General features: G+C 34.6%; 4 protein-coding genes across 4 annotated transcripts; 1 reads left to right on the top strand and 3 right to left on the bottom strand.

Annotated features, from left to right (window-relative positions):
* LOC122399254 lies at positions 1–5,054 on the top strand. The gene is made up of 4 exons (XM_043399804.1): positions 1–1,786; positions 2,884–3,231; positions 3,595–3,829; positions 3,894–5,054. The coding sequence occupies exons 1-4, from the start codon at positions 1,708–1,710 to the stop codon at positions 4,801–4,803; spliced, it is 1,572 nt and encodes a 523-aa protein (XP_043255739.1). The 5' UTR covers positions 1–1,707; the 3' UTR covers positions 4,804–5,054.
* A 938-nt stretch (positions 5,055–5,992) lies between these two features.
* LOC122399253 (RRP15-like protein) lies at positions 5,993–7,649 on the bottom strand. The gene is made up of 4 exons (XM_043399803.1): positions 7,390–7,649; positions 6,742–7,198; positions 6,453–6,669; positions 5,993–6,370 (listed from the first exon to the last, which is right to left on the bottom strand). Exons 1-4 carry the CDS (start codon positions 7,442–7,444, stop codon positions 6,248–6,250), a joined length of 852 nt encoding a protein of 283 aa, XP_043255738.1. The 5' UTR covers positions 7,445–7,649; the 3' UTR covers positions 5,993–6,247.
* Positions 7,650–8,022: 373 nt separating this feature from the next.
* LOC122399128 (zinc finger protein 2) lies at positions 8,023–11,763 on the bottom strand. The gene is made up of 11 exons (XM_043399553.1): positions 11,431–11,763; positions 11,285–11,344; positions 11,150–11,212; positions 10,932–11,014; positions 10,702–10,840; positions 10,323–10,617; positions 10,110–10,212; positions 9,770–10,033; positions 9,117–9,438; positions 8,697–9,040; positions 8,023–8,626 (listed from the first exon to the last, which is right to left on the bottom strand). The coding sequence occupies exons 1-11, from the start codon at positions 11,444–11,446 to the stop codon at positions 8,381–8,383; spliced, it is 1,935 nt and encodes a 644-aa protein (XP_043255488.1). The 5' UTR covers positions 11,447–11,763; the 3' UTR covers positions 8,023–8,380.
* An 843-nt stretch (positions 11,764–12,606) lies between these two features.
* On the bottom strand, positions 12,607–13,376 carry LOC122399129 (signal recognition particle 14 kDa protein). The gene is made up of 4 exons (XM_043399554.1): positions 13,221–13,376; positions 13,087–13,159; positions 12,897–13,009; positions 12,607–12,810 (listed from the first exon to the last, which is right to left on the bottom strand). Exons 1-4 carry the CDS (start codon positions 13,242–13,244, stop codon positions 12,694–12,696), a joined length of 327 nt encoding a protein of 108 aa, XP_043255489.1. The 5' UTR covers positions 13,245–13,376; the 3' UTR covers positions 12,607–12,693.

Genomic DNA, 13,376 nt, shown 5'->3' with positions numbered 1-13,376 from the left:
AAGTGCGGAGAATTTCGAGGGTAGTAGTACATTCGACGAACAGGCCTCGCATATTTCGTGTGATCTACATATTAACGAGCGTACAACGAAAATACGGCAGGATTTATTACGACCATCGTTCTTAAAACAAACAAAAATATACAAACGTTGAATAAAAAGTTAAGGTCAAAGTTATCAGTGGACTATTTATAAATCAATATTTGTAAATCGTGAACGTACGAAGATACGGTTCATACTAATCGCAATGAACATAAAACCTACCCCTCGTCCTCGATATAAATACGTGTTACATGCATCGATGTGATTTTACCCCCGTAATTGACAGTAATGCGATCGTAATCATATGTAACGTATTATTCGATCATTACGTTCAGAATGAGAGTGGATGGTTTCGATATTGTGATTAATCAATTTTAATATTTGACAAGTTGCTGGCCAATTATCTGTACCGATAAACGTTAAATGAATTTTCTAAAATGACAGTAATATGCCAGAACGTCGCGGAACAGAAAAACAGTTCCAAGACACATCGCGTGAATGCACAATGCATCGATAGTAAATAATATGGCGCGGTTTCATCTGCAGTCCGTGACGTCAGAGTCACGAAATGAAGGGGATGTCAGTGATTCGATTTAAGACCCGAACAGGATGCGTGAAATCCTAACGCAACGTGAGTAAAGTTTCTGTTGGATAATCAGTGAAAGAAAGTGCATGTTACCCGGTTGTTATAACAAACTACATTAAGGAATTACGTTTAGCGGTAATTAATACGTTGAGTAGTTGAGAGATATTTATGACGTTATCGAATGTTTCATAAAGTTTATCGCGTGACAAGTAAATGTTATTCTATTCTAACAATTGAAGGACGAGAGTCATTATTAACCCCATGATTATATAAACACCGCGCCAGCATCGATCGTCGAATTGTCCTTTGTAAAATTCGGTTTTATTACAACGGTCGAGACGAAAGTCCTTAATCGGTATAAAAATAATAAAAACAAGTCTATCGAACTAGAACGAAGAAAGAGAAGGATGGTACACGATAAATATAAAAAAGGAAAATGTAGAAGAATTATTATTGCGTCGATGCAAAGCAACTGACGTAACGGTACAAGTTGAAGATGAGCCAAGAAACCTACCCTCGTCGTGAAAAGGGAGATCGCTGAAGGGACAAGAAGAGAAATATATCGAGTCAGCGAACGAGGAGGTTCCCGATTGCGAAATAGATATCGAAGGCAAAAAAGCAGCAGGTTGATGTAAAGTGGGGAGATATTTAAATGGGTCAAACGTATCTTCGCGATGACAGTATCCGTTGTTCGACTTCATGTTCGACGTCTCCGTGAAGAGATCCTACAACGAATCCGTCACGAGTATCGTTGAGACCACAGTACACGCCGTTGTTCCCGTAAACACCATCGTTCTTTTGCAATGTCATCGTTCATACGACGGATTCGAAACTCGTAGAGTTTCAATTAACCACGGGAGAGCAACGTCGCGGGAAAAGGAAAGGAAATTTCTAAAACATAGCATTTTAAAAAAATGACTATATCGTTGCCCCGACGGACGTCCCATATTTAATTCGGTTACATTTCTTTGCCGTTTGTTCGGTTGTAAACTTGAATAAAGCTGCACGATTCGACGCGTTACATTTGGAAATTATCGAAGAAAATAAGAATATCTATTTAAAAGGTACAAGAAAATTTTTTCATGGTTTACCAACCTCGTAAGATAACGGAAGCAACAACCACCACGGGGACCACTTGGCTGTACAATATTACCACTCAAGGTAAACTGAACATTTAATGCAAATAATATCTAAATAGTCGTGATTCTCATGTTGTGGTTTTTTTAAAAATTAATTTTTAAAATACGTGAAATGTACGTCTGTTTGATATACAAATATATAGGAATTATTTAACACGTTGACACGAATCCGATCTACCCGCGGATCCCGTCTTTTTTAAAGAGAATAGGTACATCAGAGAAGTTGATAAAATTTTAATAAAAATACTTATTATATATATATAGGCTGAAAAATAATCCGAATTACATTAGAAACAATTTTCCAGATTAATATCCGTACTAACAAATTTTTCTGTAAATGAAAAGATATTTTTGCTACACTTGAACATTTGCATAAGATCATTCGAGACATTTTATACTTCAAGAGGGTACAATATTATTTTGTGCGTTCTTTTTACGAATAAATATATGTATGTATAAACTTTTTACGGCGAAACGAGTAATCTGCGATTCGTACAACATTGAAAAGACTTATGACGCGATGGGGTTACCTTCCGCTTTCACTTTACCTTTCTTCTGGACGAAGAATGACATTCATTCTATTAACATAAGAGAGAGCGTACCAATGTCCAAAATTACGCTCGCTTTCATGTAAAAATAAAAGTAAGTTTAAAGTTTATAGCTTTGTAACATTTTTAAAAATATAATCTCTCGTAACCGCACGTTGATTGCAAGACCAAATTCGTTGAATTTTTTACGAGATCAACATTTTACCAAATATGGCGGACACAAAAATAAATATTCCGGTGTGACGAAGAACGCAGATATTATTACAATTTGATTAATAACGTTGAGATGAAACTTAGAAAAATTAATCATACAAGATTGGACTATGGCCAGCAATATAGCGTCGCTATTAATTCCGCACTGCGGATTGCAATTCATTTATTGCATAAAGAGAACGTTTACGTGTAACGAACGAATAAACAAGTATAAATTACTCGTGGAGGAAAAGAGTAGAGATCGTTTACATAGACTGAATGTAATATGTTCAGTTTTATGCATAAAAATATGCTTTAGAAAAAAAAGAAGTACTATTAACAGAAGCAAGCGCACTAGAGGAAATGTGTAACGTTTTAGGAGAGATGAGTAGCAGCGGAGGGTTAGGATTCGGCGTCGGCGTTGGTGTCGGTGTCGCCGGTGGTCCAACCCTCGCAGCCGCTCAACAGGGTCAAGGGGTAGCTGCTCTGTTGGTGATGCTAGCTGTCCTCTGCTTCATCTTCGCGTATTGTTGCTGGGGCGCGCCGTTCTGCAGGTCCCTATGTAGACGACACTGCTGTTGTCGGCTAGAGGATCCCGAGCCAGACTCGCGGTTCGGTAATAGCGACCAGGCGATGGTAGCAACACCGACGATCATCCTCTTGCCACACGGTAGGATGCTCGTTGTGGATGGTACAATCTTCACGCAGTTCCAACCCGATCCGACTGGTGAGATCGCAAAACTGGATAAACTAGCTTTTCTGTGCTTTCATTAGCCAAAAGTCTGAGATCCTCGCGGCTATAAATTCTGGGTTTCGGGTTTTCTAGCGTGCGCTGTTTAAGACTTTTCACGATGTATGTAGAAGCAGTTATTTGGTTACAGTTTGTAGCGTGTACTCTTCTACGTTCCAACACGATCGAGACTTGAAACGCGCTGAAAAAGATTTAAAAAAATGTAAAGATTGATACAATTGAAATTTGATTTAAACTGTAAAAAGTCTACTTAGCTTCGCACGAAGGGAGCATGCGAACAATCTTAGTCGGATCGAATCGAGTTGGCTGCCTCAGGTGTGTGTTGCATCGTTTGGTCAGGTTTGGATCTGGTGGAACTCGGTGATAGCGTCCTACGCGCGCAGAGGAATCCGCGAAGCATAAATCGCCATCAGCTTCAGAACAGCCAGGGTAGTATACTGGAGATGGACGCAGAAACGCCTAGCAAGGATAGTCTTGGATCCGTAGGGTGTTTCCCACCTCCAACGTACGAGAGCATTTACGGGAAGGAAGAGTCGGACATGCCGCCTTCGTATTCGGATATCTTGCTGCACAGGTAAATTTATTTTAAAAATTGCATTATTTTGTTTCCATTTGCTGGTATTTTTGTTATTTTCCAGATTCGCCAATCTTCCCCACGAGATAGACTTACACAGTTATTGCCACGACGGTAAAGAGGAGATCGAGATGCAAAGCCTGGATGGCTGTCCGCACATACTAGGCAATCCGATGAACGCGTTGGCGTACCCTTATGGAACAACGGTGACGAACTTCTCGAGCCAGAGTTTTCCACGGAGGAACGTCACAAGGAATCCGTCTATCATCAGCAATCCACTCGACAGTTACTACGTAGACAACGAATTAGAATTGTATCGAATGAGCCAGGATTTGGTACCACGAGTGTTCAGTAACGCAAATTTCGAGGCCCTTAGAACGTATCAAGACGGGACTCTGTTCCACGTAGCGAATGAAAACGAGAGCCAACGGCAGGGCGAACCACTGTCCGTCAATGGGAATCATTGTGCGCTCGATAACTCTGTACGAAACAACGAAAGAATACGTATGAACAGTACCGAAGAGATATCTAGAGACGTAGCTACGGGAAACGAGCTAATGAACATAAGGAATCTTGCTCGAAGCATGTCGAGGATTAGCCAAGAGAGCAGGAACAATACAGAGAATTCGCAGAGGGATAATCACGAGAACGAAGCTGTTTACGTTCGATTATCTCGGTCCGAAGACCGTAGCAACGATCAGTCCTTGCAGAATAGGTGCACTATCGCGAACGAAATAAACAGGTCAAGAACGCAAGAGGATCAGTCCAGCCTTAGAAGTGTACATTTTGAGAATGCTCAAACAACCGACGAATCTAATCGCAACAACGAATGCAATCCAACGGAATATTACCTTAGAAACCGAAACAATGACGATGCTAGTAGATCGCAAAGATTAGAAACTGAGTCTAACTATTCTGACGAGGAGACCAGGAATTTTGGGGCTCTTGCCGATATCCGTGAGAGTCGCGTATAACGACAAGTTTAAGGATCTATAAACTACACCAGAGAAATTCTCTTACCATGTGTATGTTGCTAATCGTGCCACATGGTAAAATGTATATTTAAGATAGAAGTATATGTATATTGTTTCCGTGTGGCTCTCAGTACTATGGTGCTTACTTTTACTAATCTTTTTAATTATAAATATCGATTGTAGATACAAAAGTAAAAACTAGGCTTTTAATTTTTGTTTAACGATGGAATAAAAATGTAGAAAGATTAAAAGTGAATTTAATAAATTGAAAAATTTTTAAAATACTCGTCGGTTTTACGTTACACGAAAAATAAAAACATTATATAATAATTATAATGTTCGAAGAAGCCCACCAGAATGTGTACAAACGATTGAACTAATCTAGTTAGCTGTTATCCAAAACAAGCAGGAAGAATCATCAAATATTATATGATTCAAGTTTTAAAAATAATTTTATATGTGACAAGTGTACAATCAATTTAATTATGGCACAATAATTGAGAGGAAACAATGAGGTAAATTAGTTCAGTCCGTCCAAGGGTTAATCTACGTACTAAGTTCAATAAATTTTAAGAGAAATAACTATCATAAATCAAGTTAAATATTTTGTACACGTTATTAGTAATCCAAGCTAGAGACTATTTATTCTACATTTGCTTTTTATATTATTTTACTGCAAAATGCAATAAGCTCTATGTCCGACATATAAGCTTTCCTCAAAATTCTTATAATTTCTGTTTATACATGTCCATAAAATCATTAACGCGTTAATCACATAATTGCCATTGTAAAAAAAAATGAGAACAGAAAGTATATATAAATAAGCTGTGTATAGAATAACTGTTGGTTACGTTGTCCTATGTACAGATCATGTATATGGAAGTATGCCCCTAAATTAAATTTAAATTCATTACTCTGAAACAACTGTAACTTAAATACACAAACAAGTATGTCGTATCGTTTCACAAAAAAAATGTTATGGCACTATTCTTAAACCATGTTCACGTGGCATAAATAAAATACTAATAACGATTAATTTTAAATAAAATCGTGTATGCGTATAAACGTATAATAAATTATGCATTGTACACATTATTATTACCGTTGTTGCGTAGTTCAAAAATATTTCAAATATAAATTATTGATTAAATAAAATATTTAATAAGAATGTACTATTTCGTTCCTCCGTGTTTACAAACCATACAAATATTTTAAAAAAGCAAGAGCAAATCTCAACAGATCTCGATACAAAGGTGAAGACTGGATTAAAGTATCAAGTACAGAAAATGTATTAAAAATGATTTTTAATTAGTTTTACTGACACGCTCAGTAATAATAACTTTGCGCCATCGCGAGTTCAGACACAATGGTAGCATATTTTCAAATCAATTTTGTACATACAATTTGTTGACGCGTGCACAAACATTCTATATTTTTATAGAACTTAATTATCGCTATCCATATCTTCTGGTGCAGAAGAATCTTCGTTTTCGCTTCTGCGATCCCAATCTTTCAACTTTGTTCCCATAACAAAATCATCCCTCAATACGCTCCATACACCCGTATCCTTTCAACAAAATTGTTTCTTCTTTATTACCATTACTTTTTTCAAACTAGAATAACGTTTATTTAAAATCAGACATATTTACCTTTTCCTTATTTTTATCGTTTTCTTGAGATTCATTTTTAACATCGTTATCTACCCTAATACTTTTACTTCCACCCATAAGAATATCCAAAAATGAATTCTTATCAATACTTTTAAGTACTTGTTCGCGTTTTCTTTCCAACGGGCCGGCTTCTGATAATTTTTCACTAATATCCCCTTGTTGCTGTCTTACAGCATTAAACAATTGTACTACGCCTCTGCAAAGAATTCAACTGTTTTTAATCGTTTCTAACAAGCAAGTAAAATATCCTCTATTTGAAATAACATACTTCGTAGCAATCTTTTGTAATATTCTTTCACGATCTCTATCCGTTATTCTCGGTTTTATCCTGATACCTAAATTATTTTTTTTCCTTTCTATCAATTGTGTAAGCGGTTGTTCTACTTGGTCTTTAATTTTGTCCGACTGTTCTTCCTTAACTTCCGTTTTTATCGTTTCAATTTCAAACGATACATCTTCGCTTTTTTCTTTCTTCGCGTCGCATAACTTTTTCGCTTTGGATAAAACTATCATCTTTTTACGCTTGGGCTTTTTTGTCCACAGAATTTTCTGCATAGCATCTGCCCACCCTGGATTTCCTTCGGTTTTTTCAGTGTTAAATTCATCCTCTTCAAATTCTATTTCTTTAAATCCTTTATCCGCGCTTTCCAATTCCTGTGCTTCGGACTCCATAGTATCCTCATCGCTATCTTGTTCGTTATCATCGCTGTCTTCCCTGATTTCTACTACAATAATATTTTATTGTCAAAACCTTGGTACGTACATCGCATAAAATCAAATAAAACAAACGCTCTTTTATAGAGTTACTTCTAATAATGACTCTTCGGAGATCAAAATATTAGAAAGGTTAAGTAAACAAAGTAAAACTTTTCTTACAGAAAAATTTATAATACCAAAATAGATTTTTTATTCGTACCTTGGGGTTTCTTCGGCGATTTTCCAATTTTTGCGGTAATGTCTAATGCGATCATGATTACAATTAAAATATGAAAAAATATCTATAAATTCTATCAAAGTACACGCACTTTCCGTCTCTTGCTTTCACGTGCTACCTATTTTGATTACGATAATTACCGAAATATACTAATACGTATTTTAATCGTATGAAATACTGACCAAAGATATTCAATCGTATTAAAAAATTTTAATAAAGCAACTATTAATGAAATAATTCTTTTAGAAAACTATTACTTATGAAAAATAACGGGAAATCGTATGCATAATGTGAACTACTCTTTATTAACCATAAATGGTTTATTACGATGTTACCTTAAAATAGAGTTTACGTTTTTGAAAATAATTAATCAACTTTTTATCAAACAATAATTTGATTACAATGCAATATAATAATATAGAGATGGAAGGTGTAAAATAGACAGGGAATAAGTATTTTTTTTTTTTATAAATATTTGCTTCTTTGTATACAATAATTAGAACACCATTTATATACCATGGAAAATATATACATTCGTATAGGTTGTATAAATGCAGTTTGTAAATAATGTGTATCATATAAAAAATATACTACTCTAATATATAATATCCCAGCCAAGTGAACAGTGTGTTTACGTTTAATGATAATAATTAATCAGACGCGTGTAATTTATAACTTCGAATGCAAGCAGAAAAATAAACGTAATAAAAAATTTATCGAGTCAATGTACTATATTTATATGCAAGTTTTTAATAATAGTAATATTATATAGTACATTATAACAATAATAATGCAGTAAATTATACTATGTATTTTCAACTTTTATTGGTATTGTTCTTCCATGTTCGTTGAAACCCTTCTCCTGTTCGAAAATTATACTATTCCATGTTTTCCAATACCAATGAAAAAAAGAAAAAAATGAACACTTCATGCATGAATAGAAAATTAATGAATTTTGTTTCTCCTCGTACAGCTACGAACTTGATGCATATTCTTTTGAAAGTTCTAAAACATGTAGAATAACATCGTCCACAGTCTTCGTTGTTAAGAGAGCTTTCACCGCGTCGTCTTCTATAACAACACTAAACAAAAGTCGAATATTCTTTCTTAATCGGTCGGTGAAATGTAAGTCAGCTTTTGGCGTTAACGGTAAATGACCACATCTTCTGATTACCGCTTCTAAAATATCTTGAATAGGAGCATCGGGCCAACCAAACAACTACAGAATATAAGCTAAATTAAACACAATTTCATAATATATTATTATTATACCTTATAATAATTTATACCTGAAGGGTATCATCGTCAATTAATATTTTTAAAAGATCCGATATAGCTGTTAGTAATTCGTCGGTGGATAGTCTACTGGATTCTCCGTTTTTTGTTTTCTCAGCGGCAATTGTAGCAATATAATACATTTGCGACTGCAAATGTTTTTTTTCCACTTCGTTCACGACATCTTCCAATAATTCACGATGTTTTGCTTTGATGTGCCTCATTAAACAATCTTGACGAATGAACACTCTATTGCATTCGACGCACGATTGCGGTGGTTCTCGTCTATGAGTATTCAAATGAGCTTGCAAAGAAGACTTCGTGGAGAATGCTTTTTCACATTTATCGCATTTAAATGCTAGAATAAAGAATATATTTTCTTTTACAACTCGTATAATTACTAAAATCATAATATTAGAATGTTTATATTGTACGTTTAACTCCCGCATGAAGTAACGAATGTTTGACAAGATCTTCTTTCCTTATGAACCTCTTTTCGCAAGCTGTACACGAGAATGGGGTTGCTCCTTCGTGGACATATTTTTTATGGATATTCAAACGAGCTTTCCGATTAAATGCTTTACCGCACACGTCGCAATAATAGCCATTTTCACCGGTATGGTGAAACGTGTGCTCTCTTAATTGAGCTGCCTGTATAAACGATTTGCCACAATACTGACAAGCGTGTGGCTTTTCACCAGTATGAGTTCTCTGATGACGATTTAAAGTTTCTCTCGCAGCAAACTTCTTTTCACACTAAAATAATTAAGAATTCGTATGCCATCAACGGACTATTGGACATATGTTCATATAACGTTATTTACTTCTTTTAGTGTGTTGATTCAGCCCCCTATGTATTTACATGTATCGTAATAACCATAAAAGAAACCATTTTATTTATAACGGCAAAAACTTACACTACTTTCTCTGTCCACAATGCTTGCTTGCAATAAAATTATACAAGATAATTATTATAAAGTTCTATTTAACAAATCTATAATTATATTTTGAATAAAAAAATGATTTATTTATTATTCAAATTATATCTCTGATGAAAGAAATTAATTATTTGAAAATCAATACTTACATATTTGCATCCAAATGGTTTTTCCCCCGTATGCACGCGCCTATGCTTCTTTAACGCGAGAGATGATAAAAATGTCTTTGGGCATAAGTCACATTGAACCGGCCTCTCTCCCGTGTGTATACGTTCGTGAATTAACAATTGTTGGCTAGTAAGGAATTCCTTAGGGCAATATTTACAAGGCTTCTTTTGTCTACCTAGGGTTCCCGAATGCGTACGTAAATGTTCACGTAAATTGTCCTTACGCGTGAAAACTTTTTCACAAACCTATGAAGATACGTGTTTAATTAATTCAAACTTAATTTATTATGTTTATATATCATATAGATACAGAAATACTCACTTGACAGTTAAATGTATTAAGAATGTTGCCATGACAACCAGACTGCATTATGTGACGATTTAAATGATAGCTTCGAGAAAAATAAGTATCACAGGGTTCGCACCTTAAATTTATTAAATTATACTGTTATCATTGATCGTTCTTTCACAATGTTTTCATATGATAAATAAACAAGATACATGGCAGTTTTGTAACATAATTAAATACACTTACTTGTAAATTTTTTGATCAGCATGAGTGGTATAACGATGTTTATTCAATGATTTCTTGTCGTTAAATGTTTCCCCGCATTCCTTGCAAAAACAGGAACGACACTGCCAATGAATTACAACAATGTGTCTTTCTAAAGATGACTTTTTCTTGAACGTAAGTTCACAATTTGAACACTTATATTTGCCGCCACTGTGTGCAGTAGTTAAATGTTCATTGCAACAATGGCATCGGGTATCAGATACAGGCAAAATTAATGGTTTATAATTGTTATCTTTCCGACGACTCGAACTAGAATCTGTGGTTATTATTTTCTGTTTAGAACAACAACAGTTGCTAAATGCATTTAAAAAACAAATTATACGTAGGTTTTAACATATACCTTTTGTATTATGATCAACAGTGGAAATTGAATTGTCATCTTTTTCATCTTCATCAATTTGATAATTCTCTATATGATTCAGTTGTAAAAAACTGATAGAGTTATCGTCTCTACACACATCTAAATGTTCCTTTAACATCTATTAAAATGATCAATAGTTTCATAAAAAAGTAACATTATTCTTAAAACAACGTATAAAATAATATGAAATAAATTAGTTGAACTCTTACATCCTGAGATTGAAAGACACGATGGCATGTTACACACTCATAATCTGTTACAATTTGTATAATTTGATCACTTTGAGCAATAACTGTAAAAACATAATAGAAAGCGCTGTAATAAATTAAAAGAAAAGGAACAGATAACATAATATATTATAATCAATTTTGCAAAATCATTTTTCTTTGCATATTATTAAATAAAAAGATATGCCCATTACGTGTACCTTTCATATCACTGGACTCTGGTTCAGTGGACATTATAATAGCATCTTGAACATTATGTGGATCTGTAACAATCATATATCAATAAAAGCTATTACCAAAGATCCGTGTACATTATAACTATGTACGGAAATTACCAAATAAATTTTCTAACGTTGTACTTGTCATTAACACTGTGTCCTCGACTTTCACAATGTCTATAACAAAAATGATACACATTATATGCTGCATAATGACTGATATACAAAGTATAATATTTTCAACAGAAAATAAACACGAGTACCCATTATTTCCTCCATCAATTTTGTTCCTTGTGATCGAGGTCAACGAACGTTTGTTTTCAGATATTTTGAAAATTACATACACTCGTGGTGATCGTCGTTCACGACCAAGATGCACGTACATACGTAAATTGTAATATTCTAGTAACGTTTCTATCTGCACTTCGATAATTATGTTCCCAAGGAAAGAAGAATTATTATTTTAAAAAAGGGCAAGAGCAAAGCCAAGGTTTCGGGTAGTCCTATGATAATTTAACACTACGGATCGAAGCTTCTTTCAATCATTTCTATCTGCCCCTGGAACAGTGTTACCAGACTGCAGACCGGTACCCAGAGAAAACTGCCCCTCTACATACGCACATCGATGCACAGCCACGTGTACGTGAGCTCCTGCGCTTCGGGTAGCATCGGATAACTTCGGGAATTTGTAAAAGATGGCGACTGTCAGCCTTTTCTTCTCGCCCTTGAAACAGCTGAAACTTGATTCGCGTCAACCGGCACACGATTTCGAGTTTAACAGTTCACATTCGCCTTCTTTCTCGAATCCTCGAAGCTGTACGAAGCATCGGAGCTCACGTGCATTAGTGTGTGTAAGTAGAGGGGCAGTTTCCTCTGGTCGCCGGTCTACCGTCTGGTAACACCGAACGCACAATAAAATGGCCTACGTCAAGGGGCACGCCTTCTACATTTCCACCAAAGGATAAATATTCTTTAATTTAAAAACACTCCAATGTGCAAACATTATTTCGTTCTATTCGAATAAACTTTTATCGTTAGTTTTATTAGTAAATTAGAAAAAATAATTTCATTACTTCCGTAATATTTAATAATGCATGACCGTCAACAATATCCTATTGCTGTAATTATTTTTCAACCGGTTATCGAATAAGTAACATTTAGTAAGTAATTACTTGATAGAGGCAATTATGATATTTTTAAATCTCGCATCACCAAGCATCGTTTGTAGATGTATTGTTTATGTCGCTTGTTGATGGTGAATTTTCTATAAGGTGTTTCAATAAACGTGGACCAATTCAAGTAAAGATAATTCCTCTCTATGAAAGGCTACTCTTTTCAGATATTTTATAACAAGAAATTCCAACGAATATACACAAAAGTTTAAGAAGTTATTTGTATCGGTATTATTTACATAAAACGTAATTTATTCTTAGTATCGCGTTGTACATTAAAGGAAACGTATTTCACATTATACAAAAGTGTTAATAATAACATATTACAGATAAGCGTTAATTTATATTACTATGTCAATGGACTTTAGGCTTCGCAGATTTTATTTTCTTTAATTTCTTAAGACCGTTGATGTTCGATTTCAATAGATTCCAATACGCTTGCTGAAATTTATTTACATCCTTGGAATGAATCTGGAATACCAAATATATACGATTTATGCTTTATTCCTCTTTGATCGTGCAAAGAACAAAGTACGAATTCATAGAACGATACGTACAATGGTAGAAATTTTTTTGGACCTTAAACTAGCTCTTACTAAACAAAGAAATTCGTTTGGCGTTGGTAAGGGAGGTTTACCTTTCCTAGGTGTCGGTTTATTGTGTCCATTAACTAAAAAGATCCATCATAATATTTTGATAGTATTTTCAATTTTAATACTGCTTAATAATAATAACACGAATACTTACATCTTTTGATAGTGAGCACTACAGAACCAGATATACGAGATTTATCAAAAAGACGTGTCAGCTCCACTAGAAACTAAAACTAAAATTCATATAAAACTCTCAAAACACTAAGCATTCTAGATATTAAAAATTACCAAATCGTTTTCCAGCAAAACCATTTTGCCGAATCCAACATATGCCTTGGCAGTCAAGTATTGTTTGTTACTTTATAGGTTGAGAAACACATTCGTACAGTCACGCCGTGTGTTCGATAGTGTTCGATACACCGCTATAGCTATCCTCAAATATTT

The sequence above is a fragment of the Colletes gigas genome, unplaced genomic scaffold (genome assembly GCF_013123115.1).
Source record: "Colletes gigas isolate AHSC1104 unplaced genomic scaffold, ASM1312311v1 Colletes_gigas_Sc00012, whole genome shotgun sequence".
In the NCBI taxonomy this organism is placed as follows: Eukaryota; Metazoa; Arthropoda; class Insecta; order Hymenoptera; family Colletidae; genus Colletes; species Colletes gigas.
The sequence above is the reverse complement of the archived record's forward strand: the minus strand, read 5'-3'. Positions and strand labels throughout refer to the sequence as shown.